The sequence below is a fragment of the Leuciscus leuciscus genome, assembly GCF_965113295.1.
Source record: "Leuciscus leuciscus genome assembly, chromosome: 5".
Classification (NCBI taxonomy): Eukaryota; Metazoa; Chordata; class Actinopteri; order Cypriniformes; family Leuciscidae; genus Leuciscus; species Leuciscus leuciscus.
The window spans coordinates 4756766-4782609 of NC_138729.1; the positions used below are offsets into that span (position 1 = coordinate 4756766).

At 42.7% G+C, this 25844-nt stretch overlaps 1 protein-coding gene across 17 annotated transcripts in view; it reads right to left on the minus strand.

Annotated features, from left to right (window-relative positions):
- Positions 1 to 25844, minus strand: part of ank1a (ankyrin 1, erythrocytic a) — a 156972-nt gene that overhangs the window by 17216 nt on the left and 113912 nt on the right. For 16 of the 17 annotated variants that reach the window (XM_082170914.1, XM_082170909.1, XM_082170915.1 and 13 more), the window contains 3 exons: positions 18383 to 18544; positions 7409 to 8036; positions 5151 to 5481 (listed from right to left, as the gene is read on the minus strand). In XM_082170914.1, the coding sequence (XP_082027040.1) occupies positions 5151 to 5481; positions 7409 to 8036; positions 18383 to 18544 (1121 nt within the window). The remainder of the gene's footprint in view (positions 1 to 5150; positions 5482 to 7408; positions 8037 to 18382; positions 18545 to 25844) is intronic. The other variant, XM_082170907.1, reaches the window with a different exon arrangement.

A 25844-nucleotide genomic window follows, 5' to 3' on the forward strand; every position in this document is an offset into this window, starting at 1 on the left:
AGGTAAAAGACCTCTGACCTCTGTCTAGCCTGTTTACATTGAAAATGGAAAAGTAGTGCAGTGGAATGGAAAAAAACGCAAGAAGAAAAAAGTTATTATAACTTGAACGGCACGTTTTTATAATAACAGGTCATGTACGAGACGCTGCAAAAGACATGAGATGTGAGCACAGCGGTAAACACGTATGTCTAGCGCACATTTACGTTGAAAAACAATGGAAAAGTAGTGCAGTGGAATGGAAAAACGTGTTCTGTGTAAACCGGCCCTAAGTGAACTTCAAAAAAAGCATGCCATGACCCCTTTAAAAGCCCTAAACGTCTCATTCAGGAGTTCAACAGAAAGGAAAAGTTGTCAATCTGTGATATACCGCATAAAACTAACCCACAGCAATGTGACAAGAGCCAAGATGTTTATGAGGAATGTAGGAATTCAGCATGTGTCAGTGACCAGACCTACTTTAAATACAAAGCTCTTTTAATATTCACTCTAAAGTATCTCATACACCGGATCAATTATTTGTGGTTCTTACAGACTAGCCTTCTGGTGTTTGCAGGAGTGCACTCAAATGAGCTCCAATGAAACTGAAACCAAGCACCCACGTATCATTGCAATCCCTTAGATTTACAAGCTTGCACATTTTACAACAGCTGAAGCCACTTTTTTAGGGTTGCGTCTCGTCTGCAAGGAATATTCCGTATTGAACAGCAATCGCCAGTACCTTCAGTATAACCCTGCGGCGCACGACTCGAGTGGTGACGTTTTCCTCTTCGTCAGACACACCTTCATTCTCACCCAGCTCACGGTCCAGTTGAGTGTGGATGTAGGCCAGGACCGATCGGACCGAACTGCTGGCGATATGAAGGACGTTCTGGCAGCTGATGACCATGAAGGCCAACAACACGAAGCTGAAGAGCAGCTCAGTCACCAGTGCCCACATAGTGAAGCGCTCGCTCTCTCACGGGCTCACAGAAACACACTCCACCAGCCGGTCGAGATCCAGAGAGACAGGGAACGATGTTATCTTCCCCTAGTTTCAGTCTTCCACTCTCTCCACAGCTTTCATTTGAAGAAAGCAGGCAGTTCTTAATGCGAGACCATTCCTTCTCCGGTTATTTCCTCATTCGGTCAGCTGTGTTGGGAATGTGGTTGGCTTTAGCTTTCTTTTTTTGACTGCACTCTCTCTCTCTCTCTATCTCTATCTCAACCTTCCTAAAACATCTCCCTTCTGTCCAGTGTCCGATTGCACATGTGATCTGTTATGCTTTAAATACCCACAATGTGAGGACAACTTTCTTGTTGTATGTGAGCGAACAAACAGCTGCTAACATTTCAACAACCGCATTTTCACACCAGGTTCCTTTAGTTTACATGTAATTTAAACTAAGCAAAAGCTTGCAGACACAATCCAAACTTTCTTTTTCACAATCCGATTTTTTCCCCCCAAATTGAATTGAATTTAAATAAAAATAAAAATGGTTGTCCCTCAAACTTACTGTTTGGAATCGGTAAGATTTTTAAAATGTTTTTGAAAGTGTCTTTTCTGCTCACCAAGGCTAAAAACAGAGTAAAAACAGTCAAATCGTGAAATATTATTACACTTTAAAAGAACTTATCTAATGTAATATATTTTCAAATGTAATCAGGGTTCCCACTCTTTTCCAGTGATCATTTTCCAGGACATTTTCAATTTTACTACGGTGGGAATAAAAGACAAGGATCATGGCCTAAAGTTATATTTTGCTCTCTCCATTAATCTTACATTAATTGTACAGTTTATGGCCATGACTTAACTATAAAATCAGTTTTTAATACGAGCTCTTAATTATAGAGAAGTCTTTTCTCCTCACCAAGGATGCATTTATTAAAAAAATATACAGTAAAAACAGTAATATTGTGAAATATTATTATACTTTAAAATAACTGTTATATATTGTAAAATGTAATCTATTCCTGTATACATATTCTAATATGCTGATTTGATGCTCAGGAAATATTGCTTCTTATTATTATCAATGTTGAAAACAGTTGTGCTGCTTCATATTTTTGTGGAAATGTTTGTTTTCGGGATTATTCTTTGATGAATAGAAATTTCAAAAGAACAGCATTTGTAACATTATAAATATCTTATCTGCCACTTTTGATCAACTTAATGTGTCCTTGCAAAATATGCATTTCTTTCAAAACCAAATCTTGAAAGAATTCATAGTCCACTTTAGACATTCTACTAAATGTCAACTACCAGTCATTAGAGTGCGAGTTAGCTGACACGTAGTTACTTATAATTAGTAGAATGTCTAATATGGACTACTGAAATATCAAAAAATATCAAACTTTTGAAGAGTAGTGTACTGTACATTGTAAGTGCATTTCTGACCATGCATTTTTTATTTTGTGTGGAAATCCGCAGCATCATAAACCTTTATAATATAAACCTTTTTCCTGCAAATGATACCAAAGTCAGTTATTTTCCTGTTACATTTTCTTAAACACCATTTTCAGAGCTGGTAACAGCATTACATGTCTTTGAGAGACCATTGACCTTACTGTCCATGCCTTTCAAATCCATATATAATATTCCTCCCCTACTCGCCATTGCAGCAGGACTGGCCCTTTAGATGACAGAAGCAAACAAGATCTATATTTAGAAACCAATGGGTTGTGTGTCCATCTAGGGCTGGCTGTATACTGTGTGTGTGTGTGTGTGTGTGTGTGTGTGTGCCACCACAAGCAAGTGCAAACAATTGTGCACACTTGAGTTTCCAACAGCCTTAGGGAAATAAATGCTTTTGTAAGAAATGACTTTACTGAATAAAGCCAATTATCCTTGTATGCTATAAGTGACTTTGGGCTTGTTTTTTAATAGTAACTAGTGTTATGGTCTGTCACAGAGGGCATTTATAGCACAATACAGTCGGACTGACACTAATCACAGCTGTCCAATATTCCCACCAACTGCTTGAGTTTCACTCCACATAACGTCATGTTTTACCATTTCTTCCACGTTATTTCCCCCAGTTCCTCCTCTAGTCCAATGATGCATAAATGCACACCGTTTTTCCAATCTAGTCACATAATATTAAAACGACTGATATATATGGAAGCTTGTTTCCACCACAGAATAAAAAATAAAAAAATAAAATTTTCTGTCTTTATCTAAAACTTTTCATCTGACTTTTCAGAAATGTGTGATATAGGGCCCTATTTTAACGATCTGAAACGCAAGTGTCAAAGCGCAAAGCGCAAGTAACTTTGTGGGCGGGTCTCGGCGCTGTTGCTATTATACCGGCGGGATAAATGCCTCTTGCGCCAGGCGCAAATCTAAAATGGGTTGGTCTGAAGTAGCTTCATTATTCATAGGTGTGGTTTGGGCGTAACGTGAAATAAACCAATCAGAGCGTCATCTCACATTCCCTTTAAGAGCAGACGCGCTTTTTCCATAGCGGATTGCTATTGTAACGGCGGATTTGCCAGGCGCGCGCCAGCAGCGGTTCACAGCCAAGGAGAGCAACGCTCTCGTCACGGCCGTAAAAGAGAGAAGTTACATGAAAATGGAGAAATGTGTAAGCTAGATGTATGCTTTTATAATAAATTGTTTATCTATCTATCTATCTATCTATCTATCTATCTATCTATCTATCTATCTATCTATCTATCTATCTATCTATCTATCTATCTATCTATCTATCTATCTATCTATCTATCTATCTATCGTAATAATGTATGATTTGCAAAAATGAAAACTGCTGCTTCTGTGTAGATGAGAGAATCAAAGTGCGCGTTGTGCACACGCTACATTGATTATGGCCAAGCATGCGCCCTTAAAATAGCCTATGAATAACATGCGCAACGCGCCACTGACTTTAAACTATTTTTTCCTGGTTAGTGGCGCAATTGTTTTCTAAATCTGCAAAATAGCAAGAAGGAACGTTTGCGCCGGAACACGCCTCCTCTTTGCGCTGAACCGCCCCCGGGAGCGCAAGTGTATTTCTTAGTTAACCGACGTGCTTCTGTGGAGGGAAAAGTCCGCTTTGCGCGGGTGCAAAATAGGAATGATACATGCGTCGGTGTACAAAGTCACTTGCGCTGGGTGCAAGATAGGGCCCATAAAGTTGCAATTGTGTTATAAAGTCAGAATTACGTGATATAAAGTCGCAATTGTGTGTTATAAAGTCAGATTTGAGAGAAATAAACTCGCAATTATTACTTTTTCCCCCCTCAGAATTGCATGTTTATGTCTCGCAATTTTGACTTTATAACATGCAATTGTGAGATATAACGTCAGAATTGCATGATATAAAGTCGCAATTGCGTGTTATAAAGTACTGAGGAAAAAAGTCAGAATTGCGAGATGTTACCTCGCAATTGTGAGATAAAAAGTCGTTTTATCTTTTTAAATGTTTTATTCTGTGGTGGAATCAAGCTTCCAGGGATACAGGCTTATCATTAAAGAAGAGGGAGCACAGAGTTGGAATCTAAACCCAGAGCACATCAACTACAAACAATGAAAGCAATTCCTCTACAGTATGAAATATTTTGTTCAATTAAACCAAATCACACAAACCAAGCCTTCTGTCAAAAACTACAAGTGTGAAACAATTATGATTCAGTGTCACTACAGCTTACTTTTAGGTTTGACAATGCTTTTTCAAGAAGAATAGCAGTAAAAGCAGCGATGTTCTTTTACGTGGAGATACCAACATTTGCATCTCAACCATCGGAGAAAGCACGACCGATCACGTGAGCCTTGATAACCAATCACATTACAGCCTTGACGTCATTGAAATGCAGTCAGAGTTGTACAAGAGTTGTCTTTTTGTGGATACCACAGAAATGAATGAGAACTGCTATAACACAAATCCTAGCAGTGACAAAATTGTCTGTGACTTCTCTTATAAAACACCTTTTTTTCAGTGTAAACCCCAAAGATAGATCAATCCAAAATGCATTTAATGGCAAACATGCTGCATGCCTTTTTTTTTTTTTGTTCTCTTAAATCCTTTTAAGAGAATGATTGGTTTGGTCCTCCCAATGTTTACAGCCTTGCAATGAAGTCAACCTCATCCATCACACCATTGCAGGTCAAAGCAAAAACAGTCAGCGGGAGCTTGATATGAATTAAATAACATTTTGAAATCAAAAAGTTCTCTTACCTGTCCTCTTAGACGCATGTCCTCCCAAGCCCGAATGTTGGCTGTTCTGTGTGGGAACCCTAGTCCTTTCTCAAAAGGTTGAGTCCCCTGATAGTGCCCGTGGATGATCTCCGAATGCCCCATGTCCCGCACCGGCTCGATCAGGGCTTCTTGGGCCAGCTTAGAGTCGCAGTCCACTGCGGCGCGCACTGAGGACATCATTGACTCGATCGCCTGTCTAGGAAGGGAGCATTGTAGAGACCCCACTCGGTTCTGGGTCGGATCTGGGGGCGAGTGCCAACCGGGAGACCCCTGATCCTGCAGGTAAGACAGGAACGACCCACCACATAACCTGAAAAACAAGACAGAATATTAGAAGAGGTAATGACAATGTAGTCAGCAGTAATCACTACACTCTAAAAAAATGCAGGGTTGTTTCAACCCAAATTTGGGTCAAATATGGGCGAACCCAACCGTTGGGTTAAATTGGGTCAAATATGGACAAACCCAGCCGTTGGGTTACATTTTTTAACCAAACAGTTGGGTTCGTCCATATTTGACCCAAATTTGGGTTAAAACAACCCTGCATTTTTTAGAGTGTCTGAGTACAGCCTTATTTCTGTTCTGCTGCAAAGAAACACAGATAGTTCAAGGGGCTTGTCCCAATATCCACACTTGCGGTCTTTGCACTTGACCACTTGGCAACTTACATGACATATTCTCAGAACGTTTTAAAGCACTAAACCTCTAAATGTCTGTTAAGTAGTCCTTATGTTTTACAAAATACACCTACTCATCTCTCCACCAACACAACATGCAACACTACATTTAACGACCAAATTATTTGTAATATCTATTAAATTTAACTTACAATTTTGCAATTTTGCGCAATTTTAGGGCACGCGAATTCCTGCACATGATGAATGATGGGATACTCTTAGCCTCAAATTCTACTCCGAAGCCGTATTAGAGATTTAATGTGCATTATGAGAATTGAACTTTAGCATTGGACAGTCTTGCACACTTACTTCCCGTCACATGCTCTCAAGAGGCCAAGATTAGCAAGTTCATGTATGTTTGTTGAAGATAAACTCAGGATTATTGCAATATGAAGTTGAGGTGGGATGTACTGATGGAATCGTCCTTTTCTTTACAGAGCCAAAAGCCTTTAGTTTACTTTACAAACCACAGCTTGTACCATAGACAAACACAATGAATGCCACTTACATTTTCAGAAGAAAGACTGAAGAACTATGATTTGCTATTTACTATTGCTAGTCAGAGTCATTTGGTATAGACCTCACTCAGGGTAGACTCTATATTGAATTTTACATGCATAAAAATTAGACTGTCTTTAAAATAGCATGCACTATGTAAAGGTCATAGATCAAATGTGATTTTCAACTTTCAAAACTGCTTCATGAAGTCTTCTGAAAGTCTTTTGGAAACAAGTTTCGTGAGATGAATAATCGGCTGGTAATTAAATAACAGAACAATCCATTTAATAAACTGCACTTCAACGCTTCACAGCTTGGTTTTCACTCCTGTCAAAATAAATAAATTAAACATGCCGCTACCCTGACTAAAGTCTAATTATAATTTAGGATGAGGGGCTTTTCTCTTTCTACAGGCTGAAACTTTTTTATAGTAGGAGATCATTAGCCATTAATATTTTCGGTCCATCAGAAAAGAAAGACTAAATTCTGTGGCACTAATAAAACATCGATCCATTTGAGGATCTCTACCAGCCTGACACAGCAACAATGGGTCAAATTAATTACATCAGTCTGGGACAAAACCATTGTGTCGTGAAGAGAACTGGGAAAGTGCAGTATTTTTGCAAGTCAAGTCACCTTCATTTATACAGCGCTTTTAACAATATAGACTGTTTCAGAGGAGCTTTACAGTGATAATAGGAAATTACAGTAACAGAGATTGTTTTGGCTTTACAGCAGCTCTAGAGTAAAGTTATTGTCCAGCAAAAGTTAGTTTTGATTGATTGATTCACTTCCATAATTAGTTATTAACTTACGGGTCGATTACACGACACAGTTCTAACAGAAAATCTTTAATGCGCTCCGGCCTGCAATCCCGTTTGGTGACGCTAGTAGCCCATGAACGACACATTTAAACTAACATTTGGTCAAGTTTAGCCTCATTTTCAATGCTCTTCAAAATTAGGAGTTGAAAATGATTACCTGAAGAAACTTCCTGAAAAATATGCATCAGCATATCCCTGCTGGTCCATAAAGTAACTCAGAAGGTAATGGGCAACTCACCTGTCTTCCCCATGATCTGCCCGTCTTCTTAGCCCAGGTGACTCACTCACTCGAGCATAAATTCGCTGTTGCCCTGAAATGAGAGATACGCTATCTTCTAAGTTTGTGCCGTCACCTCCTCCTTCTCCCAACCCTCCATTGGAAGCGTCTTTAACGTTGTTGACTTCTTGACCAACAGCCCCTTCTGACCTCTCCAACCCCTGACCTCTGTCCAGAGCATTGATGTTGACCCCTTCGCTCAGACACAGCATCCCAGCGGCACTGTAATCTGAATCCGCCCCAATGGACTGATCCTCGAGAAGCTCGATGGATCCACTCAACCCTCCCGGAGTAGCAAGTCCCTCGGGTCCGTTTCCACCGGGAGTCCCGCTCCTCGAGTGGCCCAGGTCGTCAGCATTGCTGCACTCCAGTGACGAATCCTCAACGGTCACAATGGAAGGACTATTGCCTGAGGGCCAAACCTGTACCTCAGACATCTCCATGAGTGTGTCCTCTTCAGTGGTCGCGATTGGCGCACACTCCATGCTCGAGACTTCTTGCCAGTAGGGCTCATTGCCCAGTGGCGAAGGTAGACTGTACTGCATGGAGGCCGGTGAGACTAGTTCCTCCTGTACCACCAGCCCGTAACCTGGAGTGACACAGAGATTGGCACACTGATACAGGCCCCCCACTGCGCCCCCCAGTCAGCCCCACACGCTTTTAACCCAGGAGGGATGTGCTCCAGATCAGGGGGTTAGGGAAGGGAGATTAGAGAGCAAGCCCACTGACTTGGTGGAAAGCAAATGGGGGGAATAACGTTTTTTTGAGAGAGGTTGCTGAAGCTGCTGTAAGCCATTTCTCATCCCAAGTACCTGACAGATCTGGGTGTCCAGAAATGCACTTGAGTGCATCTTGCATGGTTGGAAAGCTCTAGAAAAGAGGCGCTTCTTTGCTCGTCAAAGAGTTTGCGTGTTTGGGTTGGCAGACGTTGGATTTGCTGCTAACAGTGTTGAGAGTGTAAACGCACTGTTAACCCTCATCCTTCCATTGCACTTTGTAACACATCTTTCCCTCATGGGTCAAAAATGACCGGAAGCCCTAAAATTATACTTTTTTTTTTTGTCCAGAAAGCTTATTTTATTTCATTTTGTATTTGTCCTATACAAAATCAATTTGTCCTATTTGTATTTTTTATAGAAATTTTTTGGGACATTTACATTTTTTTATATATATATTTACCTTTAAATTACTAGATTTGACCATAAATCAATAAATAAATAATAAATAAATAGTCATTTAAGCACATTCCTCATATTCTTTCAACTTAAATTCAAAATAACTCACAATTTCATGCATAACGCTTTTAATTCAGCTCAAAATATCTTACATTGGGTGTCTTTGCCGACCTCTTGTGGGAAAATAATAATATAACATGATATTTCATGACTCTTGCCACTAGATGACCTTATAGCTCTATATGGAGCAAATGAGCAGTTCCTCTGGGTCCTAAAGTCAGTTTCACTTCAGTATGCATTCATATACACATGTAGACAACAAAATAATTTTTGGTAATGTTTTATCATTTTTAGTTAGAATTTTGAGCATTTTTAGATTTTTTCTATGTGTAATGAAGCATTCCTCGCATTCCATTCATTCCTATGGGGGTCAAATTGACCCATGAGGGAAGGATTTGTTACTTTTTTAAATTTCAACCACAAAACTCCTCAAATCCATTCTTTTGTGTGTGTGTGTGTGTGTATTCATAGTTTAAGTGCGACAAAAGTCCTAGGGTCTTGGACCCCTCTGATGATCACTCAATAAAACATTTAAAAAAGAATTTCGGGTCAAAATGACCCGAAGAAAGGATAAGGGTACATTTCAGTTTTTTGAGAGCAGCTCAGCCAATTATAGAATATGAAATAGTGTAGCTTTTAAAGAAAAACAGTGGTGTTGTATCACTGCAAGTCTGGAGGAAAGCAAGATGGCTAACATCGCTTACAGCAGCTTCGGGCCGGCAGCAAGAGCACAGGCAATTGTGGTAGCACCAAGTATGCAGTTGTAAAAGACTGTTGCTGCCCCACTTTTCTTTCTTTCTTTTTTTGTCACAAGAGATAACGGGGGTTAAAGAGAACCTTTTGACTGTCACCAACCAGGAAGTAAAAGACACCCCTTCAGAACTGTGGAGTTGGGGCAGAGCACCCTATACACACACACATGCTTAGTCTTCCATGCTCTCATTCTCAGAGTCATGACATTTTGGCCTCTATCAGATAACATGCATGCAAGCAACCAGCACAGATCATCTTCAATAATCATTGTTCTCATAAAAAAGAAGTGTAAGGTCTTGTAAACATTCACAAAAGTCCACAGTATACTCAAAAAAAGTAGCTTCATTACATTTATGTAACTTTGATACAAGTCAAATGATAAAATACAACTATATAAAGTGTAAAAACATGTGCTCTCAAACTCATCTAATTTAAATGACATAGAGCCCAGTCTTAAAGGGGAAGTGTGTATTTAAAAAAAAACATTTTTTGTTTGTTTGAGCACTGTGCAATATTGTCAGTTTGACCAATGGAAACATGCCCTTTTTTTGTGATTTCATTTGGTGACTTTATGGTGCAGAAATTACACACTTCACCTTTAATTGATAACAGACAAACAAACAAACAGTAGGTAGATATATAGATATGGATAGAGTACACCAATACAAATCATTGTGGTTTAAATGCAAAACTAATTGGGAGAAAAAATACATTCAAAATTGACAATACGTGTTTTCATATTTCCACAAATAACAATTATGCTTTATAAGCCAACAATACGTAAGCACCTTAGTACTTGTTGTCTGTTTTTCACAAGGAGCAGATGTTTGGTAGCTTTTAGTGTTTTGTTACACACTCATTGACAGAAATGCCAATAAACACAAGTGTGACTATAATATAAAGAGACTGATGTGTATTGTTAGAGAGGGAGTGAGAATTATGTGTATTGTCCACAAAAACATTCTTACTCTGACATAAACAACGGGCCTTATTGACCAGTCTGTTTCCTCTCCCCAGTTTACGACCCCCGTACAGATAAGACTTCTCATAAAGAGCACACTACACACACCGGAGACATATATTAACCACATGGCCCTGGAATGGGACTTCAGAGGGTGGGAATACTCAATCATGTGACCTCATGCCTGTGTGGTTTATTTGAGAAATCTGTAACACTTTATATAATAAGGTTCTATTTGTTAACATTAGTTCAATGCATTAGTTCACATGGACTATAAAAACTACTTCAAAAGCATTTATGAATCTTAGTTAATGTTAATTTCAACATTTACTAATACATTGTTAAAATCAAAAGTTGTATCTGTTAGTGTTATTTAATGGACCTGAGCAGACATGACTTAACAATTAATAGTTGTATTTTTAACCAAGTTAGTTAATAAGTGTTTGTTAACGCATTTACTAATGTTAACTAATGGGGCCTTATTGTAAAGTGTTATTGAAAAATCAAATACTGTCACATAGCTACACCAAAGAACCACTATTTAAATAATAATTCAATTAAATTGCAATGTATAGTGACACATTTTGTATGATGTGCATCTAAAGTATCATGTTCATATGCATATCATTCTATGTGTTCGTTTAGTTTATGTGATAATGAATGGAATGTACCTTGTTTTCTAAGTAGATAAAAAAAAATACTATGAAAACGTTATGAATTTTAGAATATTCATAAAAGAAAATCAAACTAAAAGGAAGATTGGAACGCAAAGTTAGGATTTAAAAAAAAAAATATATAATGCAGGTAATAGAATAGAATAGAATAGAACAGAGTAGAATAGAATAGAATAGAATAGAATAGAATAGAATAGAATAGAATAGAATAGAATAGAATAGAATAGAATAGAATAGAACAGAATAGATTAGAATAGAATAGAATAGAATAGAATAGAATAGAATAGAATAGAATAGAATAGAATAGAATAGAACAGAATAGAATAGAATGCATGGTCTCACTGCAAAATGAAAAGTTAATCAGAAGATTAAATAAGATTGAAAGTGGTCAAAATTATTTAAACATCTTACACATGTATTTATTAATCTTACACAGTTGAATAAAGCACTTAAAATTTCAATATCAGTATGACTATTCAAAATGTTAATGAACTAATTTGGATCTAGTTTAAACAGCGTACAAAGTTTTCAAATCTTCCTGCTATTTAATTTCTTTTCTTTTTCCCCCCCATGCAATTTCACTGCAGTAACTACAACTATAATAACTTTTGGCCGGAACCATGGTTTCAATGGTGAATTTGTGTGTGGAGTATCAGACACACAATATAATTTGTAAAGAAATTAAAAAGGGAACATGAGCCCTAAGAAAAATGTAGTATGTATGCTATGTACAGGCCAGCATCCATTTGAGTACATATATTTCAGTACTACATCAGCTCTTGTGCATTTGTGTGTATTGAAGGCTTTTTATGACAGAGACAGAGTGGGAAACAGACATAGACAGACACACAAAATACACTCACAAAACCCAACAAATAACACACAAGTCACAAGCTCATGAAGATAAAAAGGTAGTCACAGAAGAAAAAACAATAGAAAATGTTTCTTAAAGAAAAAAAACAAAAACAGGCCAGTCCATAACATGTTATGTATAAACAGAAACATAACATCCACTAACGCACAGAAAATGCATAATTGTGAACAAAAAAAAGACTTATTTACATAAGCACTTAAAAAACGGATTGTGAGGAGTTTCACAGGGTCCCTGAATTCACAGCTAATAGACAGACATAAGGAAAATGACAACATTGAGTATAAATAAAAGATTGTACAGTGACCAAAACAGTTAAAAAAAGAAAGGTAACGAAGAAACAAACATATTTCTGAGCTCAACAACTATCAAAGAGCACAATCAGCACCAGCAAGGCCTTCGTGCAGCTTTAACAGGCCATGCAAGATCCGCTGTCGGACATCATGCCGAAAAGTGACATTTTTTTTTAAGGGCATCACACATGGACGATAACAGCATATGCCATAAAGACAGTTTAGCGATAACAGAATATGAATATTTGCACGTTTTCGGGTTAGGTGAAGTTAACTTTACCTAAACAGAGCCTTTATTTTTGTTTCACTTTTCTTTATGGTAATGCATATGCCATGTCAATGTGTCATTGTGTCCTGTTCCAGAGCCCTTCAAGCTAGAGTTTTCTCAACATCTCCATGGAGAAGCATTCATGCTTTATGCCCTCCTTTGATACATGCAGACAGGGTCCAAAATTAACCCTCGCCAAGAGCCAAATGTGAGTAAAACCGGATTTGGTGAGAAGATAAAACAAGGTTACTGACCAGTTGGTTGATCAAATAATGGGTTAAATCTCATTTTTAAAGTTTGCTAAACAAAACAAGTGCTGTGCTGTATTTATCTAAGATGCTTGAAGTTATGAAATATGAAATATTCCTTGCATTAAGTCAACACAGCAAATTTTTTAAAATCAAATTCAGTCTTTTTGCAGGTTCTGCTCCTATATGGTCAACTTTTTTTTGTCACCAATATTTATAAGTAGCTAAATTGTTTAATTGTCATGAGGTGAAAAATAAATACATAAATAACTTTTTTACATAAAACATAAAAAAAAATGTTACCCGCCATTGGCAGATGTGGCAAAAAGTTACTTTTGGACCCTGCATGCAGAGATCATGGAATGAGGTACATCCAAGAAAGTGCCACAAGAGCATGTAAACAGGCCTCTTAGCAGAAAGACGAGAGAGGGTTGTTTGGGTGGAAGGAGACAGAGCGAGAGAGAGATAGACAGAGAGAGACAGAAAGAAAAGGAGACAGGTGAGTCAGAAACACCTCCCTCCTGTAGGGGGCGCTAAGCATAAAACTGGTGATGGAGGGGGTTGATCACAGAACAGAGCAATAACTTTCCTTTTTTTTTTTTGAAGGGGGAGGGGGAGAGGTGGTTTGGGAGGGTGGGGGAAGAAAACACACAACTGGTCTGAGGACAGAGAGATAAATGAGGGCCAGAGGTCAACATGATGTCTGTATGAGGTCAAAGGTCAGAGAGGAGGTGCAGAAGAGGAGGAGGAGGAGAAGGAGAGGAAGAAGGCTGGGCTGCATTTGACATATCAAGAAAAACACAAAGCATGGGGTAAAGGGAACAGGTTTAATGCTCTGCCTGAATGAACAGAGTACTCTTGCCAGTTTGCCCACTTATCCAAGACGTTACACAAAAAAAGCATAGCTGTATCTTTAAGAAATTTACTTTTTGTGAACTAATCTTGTTATTCATAGTAGATGATACTGACTATAGCCACAAATATAGGGTTTAAAATGCTAAAGTCTTAGCATTCATTTCAAGATCTCACTATGGAGACAAGGTTTCTGTGTATTCCCCAATTGATGCTTGTGTCTAGGAGTCACTCAAGCCAAATTACTGGATCTTTTTCACCAATTTACTCCCAGTTCAGTTGGTTTGAAGTAAATGGTTGTGGCAACTCAGAAAACACTGGCTAGCAGGGAAAAACCTTTGCAGCTCGACCTCTGTGGAAATAGGGTTTTGTGTAAGTGCAAAGTCTCGCTATGCCTGGAAAGGAAAATTGCAGACTGAAAACCAGGTTGTAAAACCAAATATTTCCAGAGCTCCTGGATGAGGTTGCAGTGTCATGCAAAAACAAGCCTTTCACCAGCCATTACCCATCCAAGGAGATCTGTGCTCCGGGTAAATGGGATTCTCCTGCTTGGGCTTTTATTGACAGCTCACCAACACCCCAGGAGTAAGGAAGCCACAAGCTCTACACTCCCATCAAAATCAGTCAAGCACTTTCCAGTCAAGCATAATTGAAATGAGCTTCTAATGTATTTACTGTCCATTTAACTCCATTTTAGTGCTCACTTACTGTGGGACAAGGTATCTGCCATGACTTCTGCCACAGATGCGCTGAGCCATGGAGAAGACCAGAGCTTCGTAGTCATACAGGAGAGAAGATGATGGCTTGATCTCCCCAGTCTTAGACAGAGAAAGAGTCTATCCTGGATGCACCGGTGATCCCAGAGGGGATTTTTGGCACAGCTCTGATGCTGATGCTGAAGAGGTGTGGGGAATAAAAGGGATGACGAGGCTCTTCCAAGGAAGACACAATCATTCCCTCTCTCATCACCTTGCCAGATTGTTATGTAGGTGTCAACAGGCAACATGCAACACGTACGCTTGTTGGCTCAGAGTGGGATCCTGCTGCCCCGTAGATGGACCAACCTGCTACTCTACATACTCAAGGATTGAGGAAAGAGAAGAGGGTACACTGCTGACAAATTCAGCATATCTGGTCACCAGAATAAGGTATGTATTGCATGCTGGGAGCAGAATGTGAAGCGTGAGTGTTAGTGAACCAGCTACGCCAGCTCAGTTCTGCTTGAGACCAGCACTATACATTTACATTTTATGCATTTGGCAGACGCTTTTATCCAAAGCGACTTACATTGCATTTCAAGGTACCCATTTTACATTCTTATCAGTTCATGCTTTCCCTGGGAATCGAACCCATGACCTTGGTGTTGCAAGTGCCAACGCTCTACTGTTTGAGGTAAAGGAAAGCCTACACCAGCTCTAGCCATCATAAACCAGCCTGGACCAACAAGCCATTCATGCTGGTTATGCTGGATTCTTCAGCAGGTTAGCTTGATGGGTTCCCTCTACAGGGAAATAAGCACATAAGCAGTGCAGACATGTCACATTCTCACAGTTCCAAAATCTACAGTTTTACCACCAAATAGCATTGCATGAGAAAATAATCCAAAAATTGGGAGAGCATGCAGAGAGCTACTGCTCCCTTTGAGGTGGTGAGTCACTCAATAGTTGTCCAGCACACGCCAATCGCACAGTCCAGTGCACAACATCTCTTGCAGCTCCACCACTAGATGCCACCATGGTACTGTGCATGAACAAATCATGAGTCTCAGCACGTGGTCAGGCCTCGCTCTCAGATGCACAGGGAGTGGACCTGCCTTCTGGAGGCAACTCTTTTTACAGGGAATTGAAACTGAGTGTGACAAGACAGATTTAGTACTTGTATTGGGCAAAGCCAAATCTGGGGAAGTTAATCACTAAGCATCTTAATCATCAACTTCTGCACTAGTGTATTTCAAAAGAAGTCTGATGGCGCAAACTGGTTTATGAGCATATTTGGTAAGGGGAATATGGACACCCTTGGATCTGTATTAGGGGGTCACAATACAGGTGTCCTCACCATACATACTCAACAAGGGTTTATGAATGAAGCGAGAAAGAGGAGTTATTTTATTAATAAAATGGCGATATGTCCAGGTAAGGGGGGCGACTAGACACAAGCATCGTGTTTGCCAGCAAAAGGGGCTGGGATAATGAAGAATTCACAGAACTGGCATATCTAATAATGAGACACCTCATTATAGTGCATCTCTGTACTATATTCATAATAATGTGTGAACCAGTGTCTGATGCAATGTGGCCTATGTCCTTTTGCTGAACAGAATATTTCAAAGGTTGTGGCTAATGGCAGAGTCAAGAAGCTTTGCTTAAAACTGTTCCATTACAGTTATTACCCATCCATTTGTCTTAATATATCTTAACATACCCTTGAGCAAGAACTAAATGCCTTCTGAGATCTGATATCTCTTAAAGGGGTCATGACATGAGAAATAAACTTTTCCTTAATCTGTTAAAACTTCCTCCCTAATGAACAGTATAGACTTACAGTAGTGAGTATAGAGAGCGGGATAGACATCAAAGGTTCTTCTGCAGAATTCATGTCCATCTGCACCATTTCATAAATTGCTTATTTTTTCGACAACACTTTATTTTTGGGTTCAATTCTCGTTATTAAATAGTTGCTTATTAGCATGGTTATATGCATGCTAATAAGCAACTAGTTAATAACGAGCATATTGGCTGTTTATTAGTACTTATAAAGCACATATTAATGCCTACATCCCTTTATCCTACCAAATACCGAAACTTAAACACTATAAAAACTACCTTACTAACTATTAATAAGCAGTAAATTAGGAGTTTATTGAAACAAAAGTTGTTAAAAATATTGAATATGTGTTCCCCATACCGAAGTGTTACCTTTTTTTCTATGTAAACATCTTATAGATTGATGTCTTTGACCATTGCAACACATCTCAATGCTTGAGTGATGCATTTTTAAGACAAAAAAAAAAAAACAGCTGAAGTTTAATAGTGTGCCAATTGTTTTGTTTTCTAAGTTATTTCAGTCGTGCAAATGTATGCTTCACATAATTTGTGAAATTCAGCTTTCATCAAATGCCTGGACTTATAATGGATTAGTTATGTGGTTGTTGCAATATATTCAACCTACATATGCAAAGATGTTTCCCAATCATGACAATGGGAGTTTACTCTGAAATCTTAAAAGAAAAGAAGCATAATCATAGCACCTTTAAATCAGAACGCCATAGAGAAGGTGGAAAATTGTCATGTATAACTAAAAATACTATATATGATATTTACATTATTGTGAATCTCTGGTAAAATAATACAACAAAAATGATGTCATGACCCTTTTAATATCCCTTCCAGTGACATGAATGTATACTTTGCACTTTATTTTACACTCACAGCATCTGTTGAACTGACATGTTTCACTAATGATGGTTTTTAATCGTAAATAAGTGCATCTCTCTGTACTTGTAAAATGTGCGTTAAAGGTACCACAACACACAGGAAGCATGCTACTGAATGAACTGATACTGAATTGAATAGGTTACCTTTGTTAATGGTAAAAAGGAACCAAATCATCATATATCAGATAGCCAATGCGCGGCAATGTGACAGACTATATAATTGAGGATAAATACAACTTAAGCTGTATATGACAGGATCTGTTGCATGCTGTAAAGGTATCTATATTGTTTTTTTAGATGGAAGAACTTTTGATTACCGAAATAATTACAATGGGTGGAACTTCTTCCCCATTTATGAATAGTTAATTCAGAGACCGTACTCCAGGTGAAATCTCAGAGTTAATGTATTGGAAACACGCAATCCCAACAGGAAAACCAAAGGCTGCTTTGCCTAATTGGAAGTTAATAATGGAGATGCAACATTTGCCACCCAATGATCTATGAAAATATCAGATGGTAACTGTCTGTTATAACTCGGGAACGGTTTCTATGAAGTCAGAGTCTTGGTACGATTGGTAACAAGGTACATGTGATCCAAGACAAGTGTTAAGGCTTTGCCAAAGCCAGCGAGTTAAACCAGTTTGATAATATTCCACCTATGACTGTATTATGCGTCTTCCCAGTATCTTTTTGTAGATATCAAGCAAAAGTGGCCATGACGTGATCTTTCACATCAGTTTCATGCTAACATGCTGCCTATGTCGAACTGTTACAGATGTACAAGATTTATGGGTAAATATATCTTCATTAATAATTTACAAAATAAGTAAATTTTTAGAACAACTGCAAATCAGATTATGTCAGAGCTTAAGTTATATTTTCCCTTGTAATATACATTAAACTGTACAAATGAACTGTAACTGTAAAAAATTTAATTAGAACGAATAGTGTTACAACCCCTAAATGTGTCCTATCCAAACACAGAAGCAAATCTCCTTAATCTCAAGTATTTCCCCAATTTTAAAAGAAACAAAGGAGGTATTTGCAGAGTTTTAGAACATTTCCCTGCAGTAGTCAAAAAACATTTACAGGCAAAATGCAGATATTCAAAGATAGGCAACATAACATAGTTCTGGAGGGGTGTCATCAGTTCTGGTCCTGGTGACAGCAGAATTGGAAGAGGAAATGTTAGGTTCATGGCCAAAATATAGGGGGACAAGGGTTTGAACAGAAGATACAGCAGCAGATATCAACTGGATGAGAGGAAAAGCCAGCTCTTGGGGGAAAAAAAGCATTATGTGGGACAAGTGAAGTGTAGAATGTCACAAGGGAATATCTCTCTCTTACCATTTGTAATGGCAGGAGATAGATGGTCTCTGTCATGATGCCTAGACCTGGAAGCCTCTTGTTCCCAGCCCCCCTGCTGACCTGTTGGTGGTCCCTGTCCCTCCATCATGTTCACAATGTCCACTCGGTCAATACTCTTGAGGGCCACGTACAGGCTGTCCACTACAGTGGTGAGAGACACACAGATGGTGGAGAAATGGAGAAGGGGAAGACAGGGTAGTTGGACATAAAGGATGAGGACAGAGACACACCACTGACAAAACCAAAGGATTTCAAGACACTATTAGGAAAAACATCCAAAATACAATAATTGATTTACTTTTGTTATTCAAAACAATTGTGGATGAATCTGTCTCAGTCACGTGACCTTATCTTTACAGCCACCATATTTATCACCATCGGGGGGAGAAGCAATGGCAGGGAATTCAAAAACATCCCACAAGCATAACATCAACCTCAATCCAAAAGCACACATGTGCAGATATTTACATTTATTTCATTTATAATCTGAAGCCTTTTAAGAACAACAATCCAAATCCTACAACAACATCCAGTAAGTTTTTAAATGATTGGAGGCAGTCTTGGGTATACTTTCGTGTGACCAATGATCTTTTCCTCATTTCCACATAACATCTGATTATCCTGTGTAACCTTGGTTCCCTTTCGTTGTCACTCCGAGTTACGTCGGATGACGACGAATGGGGTTTCGCTTAGAAAGCCTGTCATCTTCGAGTATATAAAACGAGCCAATGGCAATGAAATGCCATGGGTCTGCGGAATTTGCATAGCGTAAGTCCGCCCCACCCTGGGGGTATATAAGGAAGTACGCTGGCAACATGCAGATATGTTTTCGCTTCGGAGCCAAGAGTTTTTTCACTCCTACAAGCTATTCTGTATCATCTTCACTCTACGAGACGAGCGGCTCTTCAGTGTGTTTGTGTGACGGCGTGTTCCAGCGAGATCGCATTGCCTGCTGCTGATCTGTGCAGTGATCTGCCGACAGTGTGTGTGTTTCTCCCTGGGCGCTTCAGCACTCTGCTGAGCTTTTCCTCTCTCTAAAAGAGCTGCACGCGGCACGTCTTTTTCAAGACGGTTCGCCCGTGTATTTACTGGATGTGGGCGCGTGATTCATCTGCCTAACGGTCACGAGCGCTGTTTCGCGTGTTGGGCTTATTCACGCTCGGCAGCGCTCGTGGATGAGTCACGTTTTCTTTGCGGGAACGTGACCATCGCGATGTTTATAGATCGAGACTCAATGATCTCCGTGTGGGTAGAGTCCCCTCTGCCACACCCCAATCTATCTCTTCCTCGAGAGGGGATACTTTGGCTGGTGGCCAGGGTGATCTGAGGGTTACAGTGTGGCATAATACCGACGAGCATTCCTCGGGCCACGCCCCCCTCCACATCGCAAACCGTGGGGCTTCCGTGTGTGCCTGGTTTCTCTCGGGGACCCAGTGTTTTCATTCGGGGCTCCAGCAGGTGGTGTCATGTCACTCACAGCATCACAAGGCGGGCTTGATTCCTCTGGAAATGAGGATTCGACTGCGTTGCCTCCCTCTGGAGTGTCAGCGTTAGTCGGGTCAGATCCAGAGCTGATGGCCATGCTTTCCCGGGCAGCTGAAAGCATCGGCAGGAGTGGCGCCGCCCTCCCCCCGAGCGCTGTAGGCTTCCCGGATGTGCATCAGGACGCTTCCGGCCCGCGGGAGTCCACATGACTTCTCGATCGCGTGGCGATCATGGGCTGTATGTTCTCTGTCACTATCGTGGCACAGGCATGCAGTGCTGTGTGTCGCCTTCGCCTTCGAGGCAGTGCTGACTCGGGAGTTCTGTCAGAACCGGCCGCAGTGGAACGCTAGTCCTTCCCTGGCCAACACTGACAGAACGCGGAAACTCGACCACGCCCCCTTGCTGGGACGCTATGCCTCCCATGCCCGGCTTGGTCGTTCCGCCGCGCACACTACTGACCTCGCTCTCGGGCGACATCGGTACCTGCGTGATCCTGGGTCAGGTGGTGTCCACTAGAGTGGTCCAGACATGGGCTCAGCCAGGTTGATGTGAGGGGGTCTGAGAATTCATTTTCTCAGCTCCCTCATGTCCCAGGCTGGGCTCCTCGGCGGTGTGGTTGAGGACTGTACCCTACAGTTTTTGACCCCCCCCAGAAGCAGACTGAGGCCTTCTGCACCGACGGTCATCCATCCGTGCGGTCTCCTTAGTCTGCTTCCCACCGACGCCGCTTCCATGCGGCTCCTCCCCTCGACCCTTCCCGGCCCGAGCATGAGGAGGTCGCTGGAGGCTGGCACCGCCTGTCCTTGCCCTTAGCCGGCTAACACCTGGCTAAGCAGCACTCCTGAGACAGGTAGCCTGGAGTTAGGGCTCAGTTCTTTCAGTGAAATAATTCTTTCGTGTCTTGAACCTCTCCCTTAAGAAGGATGCCGTTCAAGATGCTCACGGCCAAACGCATTTTCGAATGCGTGCGGCCGCAGGATTGGTTTGCAGCGATCGACCTGAAGGACGCCTACTTCCATGTCTCCATTCTTCCTCAACACAGACCGTTCTTACGGTTTGTTTTCGAGGGGCAGGCATACCAGTACGCGGTTCTCCCTTTCGGGCTAGCCCTGTCTCCTCGCGTCTTTACGAAGGTCGTCGAGGCAGCCCTTGTTCCCCTTCGGGAACACGGGGTTCGCATCCTGAATTATCTCGACGACTGGCTGATCCTAGCTCACTCTCGAGACCAGGTTTGCGAACACAGGGACCTAGTGCTCCGGCACCTAGCTCGTCTGGGCCTTCGGGTCAACTGGGAGAAGAGCAAACTCTGCCCCGTGCAGAGGATCTCTTTTCTCGGTATGGATATCGACTCGGTCGCCATGTGCGCGCAGCTTACGAGCGAGCGCGCGCAGTCACTACTGACTTGCCTTCGTCAGTTCGAGGGCAAGAGTGCGGTCCCACTGAAACAGTTTCAGAGGCTCCTGGGGCATATGGCATCCGCAGCCGCAGTAACGCCGCTCGGATTGCTTCATATGAGACCGCTTCAGCTTTGGCTTCGCGATCGAGTCCCGAGGTGGGCATGGCAACACGGCACGCTCCGAGTCCCAGTGACTCCAGCCTGCCGTCAGACCTTCACCCCGTGGGCGAACCTCAATTTTCTACGGGCCGGAGTGCCCTTAGAACGAGTTTCCCGGCATGTTGTTGTGTCAACAGATGCCTCCAACACGGGCTGGGGCGCCATGTGCAATGGTCATGCTGCCGCGGGCTCCTGGACAGGACCCCAGCGCCTTTGGCATGTCAATTGCCTTGAGTTGCTGGCTGTACGTCTCGCCCTGCACCGCTTCCATGCGCTGCTCAGGGGCCAGCACATACTAGTCCGATCAGACAATACCGCAACAGTAGCGTACATCAACCACCAGGGTGGTCTACGCTCCCGCCGTATGTCGCAACTCGCTCGCCACCTCCTCATATGGAGTCAGAAGCATCTGAGGTCGCTTCGAGCCATTTATATCCCGGGACACCTGAACCAGGCGGCCGACGAGCTGTCTCGAGTTCGGCCTCTCGCTGGAGAATGGCGACTCCATCCCCAGACGGCCCAGCTGATTTGGGATCAGTTCGGCGACGCACAGGTAGACCTGTTTGCCTCCCACGACTCGTCCCATTGCGACCTGTTTTACTCCCTGACCGAGGGCACGCTCGGCACGGATGCACTGGCGCACAGCTGGCCGCGGGGCCTACGCAAGTATGCGTTTCCCCCAGTGAGCCTTCTTGCGCAGACCTTGCGCAAGATCAGGGAGGACGAGGAGCAGGTCATTTTGGTTGCCCCGTATTGGCCCAACCGGACCTGGTTCTCCGAACTAGTACTCCTCGCGACAGCACCTCCCTGGCCAATTCCTCTGAGGAAGGACCTCCTTTCTCAGGGACGGGGCACCTTATGGCACCCTCGTCCCGATCTTTGGAACCTCCATGTGTGGCTCCTGGACGGGACGAGGCAGGTTTGAGTACCCTACCACCTGCGGTGGTGGCTACCATCACTTCCGCTAGAGCATCGTCCACGAGACATGCCTATGCGTTGAAGTGGAACCTCTTCGTCAACTAGTGTTCTTCTAACATCAAGAACCCACGAAATGCCCGATCAGTGTCGTGCTTTCCTTCCTGCAAGAAGGGTTGGAGCGAAGGCTGTCTCCCTCCACCCTGAAAGTGTATGTTGCCGCCATTGCCGCACATCACGAAGCAGTTGATGGTAAGTCTCTGGGAAGGCACGACCTGATCGTCAGGTTCCTGAGGGGAGCGAGGAGACTAAATCCTCCTCGTCCTCCCTTCGTACCCTCTTGGGACCTCTCAGTGGTTCTAACTGCCCTGCAGAGTGCTCCATTTGAGCCTTTACAGTCAGTGGAGCTTAAGTTCCTGTCAATGAAGACAGCGCTCCTGGTTGCATTGGCCTCCATCAAGAGGGTAGGGGACCTGCAGGCATTTTCGGTTGACGAAGCGTGCCTGGAATTCGGGCCGGCTAACTCTCACGTGATCCTGAGACCCCGGCTTGGATACGTGCCCAAGGTTCCTACCACACCCTTTCGAGACCAGGTAGTGAACCTGCAAGCGCTGCCCTTGGAGGAGGCAGACCCAGCCTTGGCACTGCTCTGTCCAGTACGCGCCCTCCGTGCTTACGTAGTCAGAACGCGGTGTTTCAGGACCTCAGACCAGCTCTTGTCTGTCATGGTGGGAAGCTGAAGGGAAAGGCTCTCTCAAAGCAAAGGTTATCCCACTGGATAGTGGATACCATTGCTTTGGCATACCAGCAGCAAGGTCGTCCGTGCCCCCTTGGTGTGAAAGCCCACTCCACACGTAGTGTGGCTTCCTCTTGGGCTCTAGCGCATGGCGCCTCGCTAACAGACATTTGTAGAGCTGCAGGCTGGGCGACACCCAACACATTCGCGAGATTCTATAATCTCCGAGTAGAGCCAGTTTCTTCTCATGTACTCGCTTCAACCAGCCGGTGCTAGATTCTGCTCAGGTGTCTTCGCTTGCTCGCCATTCCTCTCAACGGACGGGATACGTGCGATATTTCTCTCAGGTGAGTCTGATAAGCTCTGAGTTTCCTCCAGCACTGGTTACGTCAACGCCTGAGTTATGCCAATCTGCCATAACACAGCTTTTGCGCTTGACTAGGTGCCTCCATGTGCATGGTTCCCCCTCTGGGCGACCCCCACATGTGTATTCCACTGTAAGTCTCCTTGTGAGCGTGTGTCTTTCCCTTGGCAAGCCACCTTGCCACCCCTGGGGTTTAAAATTCCACCTGCGGCTGGACACCCCAGTGATTTTCCATATGCAGCCCTCTGGGTCATATGTGTATTCCAAGTCCCCCCCTTCGGGTTGGGCATGATTGCATATTTCCACTGAGATATGCTTCCCAGTGTACCTTGGTTTAATCCTGTGTTAAGTAGGAGTCCTTCGTCCGTGCCAGTCTCACGACAGGGAGCTCACACTTACGCAGGGCACTGGAAGACAGTCGGGAGGTGGCGTGATTACACTGGGAACCCCATTCGTCGTCATCCGACGTAACTCGGAGTGACAACGAAAGGGAACGTCTCGGTTACGTATGTAACCCTCGTTCCCTGAGTAGGGAACGGAGACGTTACGTCTCCCTGCCACTTCCGCTGTACCGCTGGGAAACGCCTGAGTTCAGTCTCGGCTCCTCAGCGAAGACATATCTGCATGTTGCCAGCGTACTTCCTTATATACCCCCAGGGTGGGGCGGACTTACGCTATGCAAATTCCGCAGACCCATGGCATTTCATGGCCATTGGCTCGTTTTATATACTCGAAGATGACAGGCTTTCTAAGCGAAACCCCATTCGTCGTCATCCGACGTAACGTCTCCGTTCCCTACTCAGGGAACGAGGGTTACATACGTAACCGAGACGTTCTCTGGATGAAAGGATTGAGAATTTTGAGCTTTAAGGCCATGACACACCAAGCCGACGTATAAGAACTAGCGGCGTTGAAATCTGACTGTGTTGTTGCCTTGCGTCGGCTGTGTCGCAGCACAAGAGCAGCGCTTGAACACACCAAAGGGACCACAGGTGAATATCAACTAGCACATGTCTTCTGCATGTAAGGAAATAACTGTCTGTATCAGCAGGTATCAACAGTATATATTTGTAGGACTAGCTAGGACTGGAGAAATACAAAGCGTAAATAAAGCAGCGCTTGCTTACCATTTTGATTATCAATCACTTTCTTCGGAATGCTCAGGTAAAATGACATAAAATGACAATCTCCTTCTGTCTGTGCCGTCTTGACTTCTTTGCTCATTATCATCACTTTCACTTTCATCCTCATGCACTGGCTCATACACTAAGCTGAACGCCGACGCCAATTCAACATGCTCTTTAGCCAAAATACCCCTGACATTTCCAACCTGTGCTGACGGTGCGGAACACACCGCAAAAACTGGGCCAGCCGGTGGTCAGCGATGGCTTGGTGTGTCAGGGCCTTTAACGCAGTGAGTTTAAGCTGCAGGCTTGGAGAGACACATCTATTTGTTCTCATATAAAGTCGACCAGCAGCCCAATTCTCATTCAGAACAGTTAAGCTCTAAAAGAAGAGCTGGAGTGACATTTACATTTTACATTTAATCATTTAGCAGACGCTTTTATCCAAAGCGACTTACGAATGAGGAGAGCAATAGTAGCAGTTAAACAATAGGACAACCATATGTGCTGTGACCCTTCCCAGTTTAGTCTAATGCAGTCTATGTATTTAAAAATAGAAGAGAGAGTAGAAGAGAAGAGCAGCTCGGGTTGAGTAAGGTAGATCATTCCACCAGCAGGGAACAGTCAAGGAAAAGGTCCGTGAATGTGATTTTGTGTCTCTTTGAGATTTACATTGAGATGGCACCACATGGCGACGTTCAAGCTTCTGGATGGCACGTAAGTCTGGAATAATGAGTTTAGGTAAAAGGGAGCAGAGCCAGTGGTTGTTCTGTGGGAAAGCATCAGTGCCTTGAATTTGATGCAACTGGCAACCAGTGCAATGTTGTGAAGAGAGTTGTGACGTGTGTCTCTTCGGCTTGATAAAGACACTCTTGCTTCAGCATCTGGATCAGTTGCAAGATGTTTGATAGTGCAAGCTGGAAGACCTGCCAAGAGAGCATTACAATAGTACAGTGTGGATTGAACAAGAGCTTGGACAAGGAGTTGTGTAGCAAGCTCTGATAGGAAGGGCCTGATCCTCCTAATGTTGTAACAAGGCAAATCTGCAGGACCGGGCAGATCTAGCAATGCGGTCTGTGAAGTTCAATTGATCATCAATCACAACTCAAAGGTTCCTGGATGACCTTGATGGATTTATGGATGACGGGCCTAGCTGAATGGAGAAGTTGTGATGAAGTGTTGGGTTGGCCGGGACCACAAGCAGCTCTGTCTTCGCAAGGTTGAATTGAAGGTGGTGGTCCTTCATTCAGCAAGAAATGTTT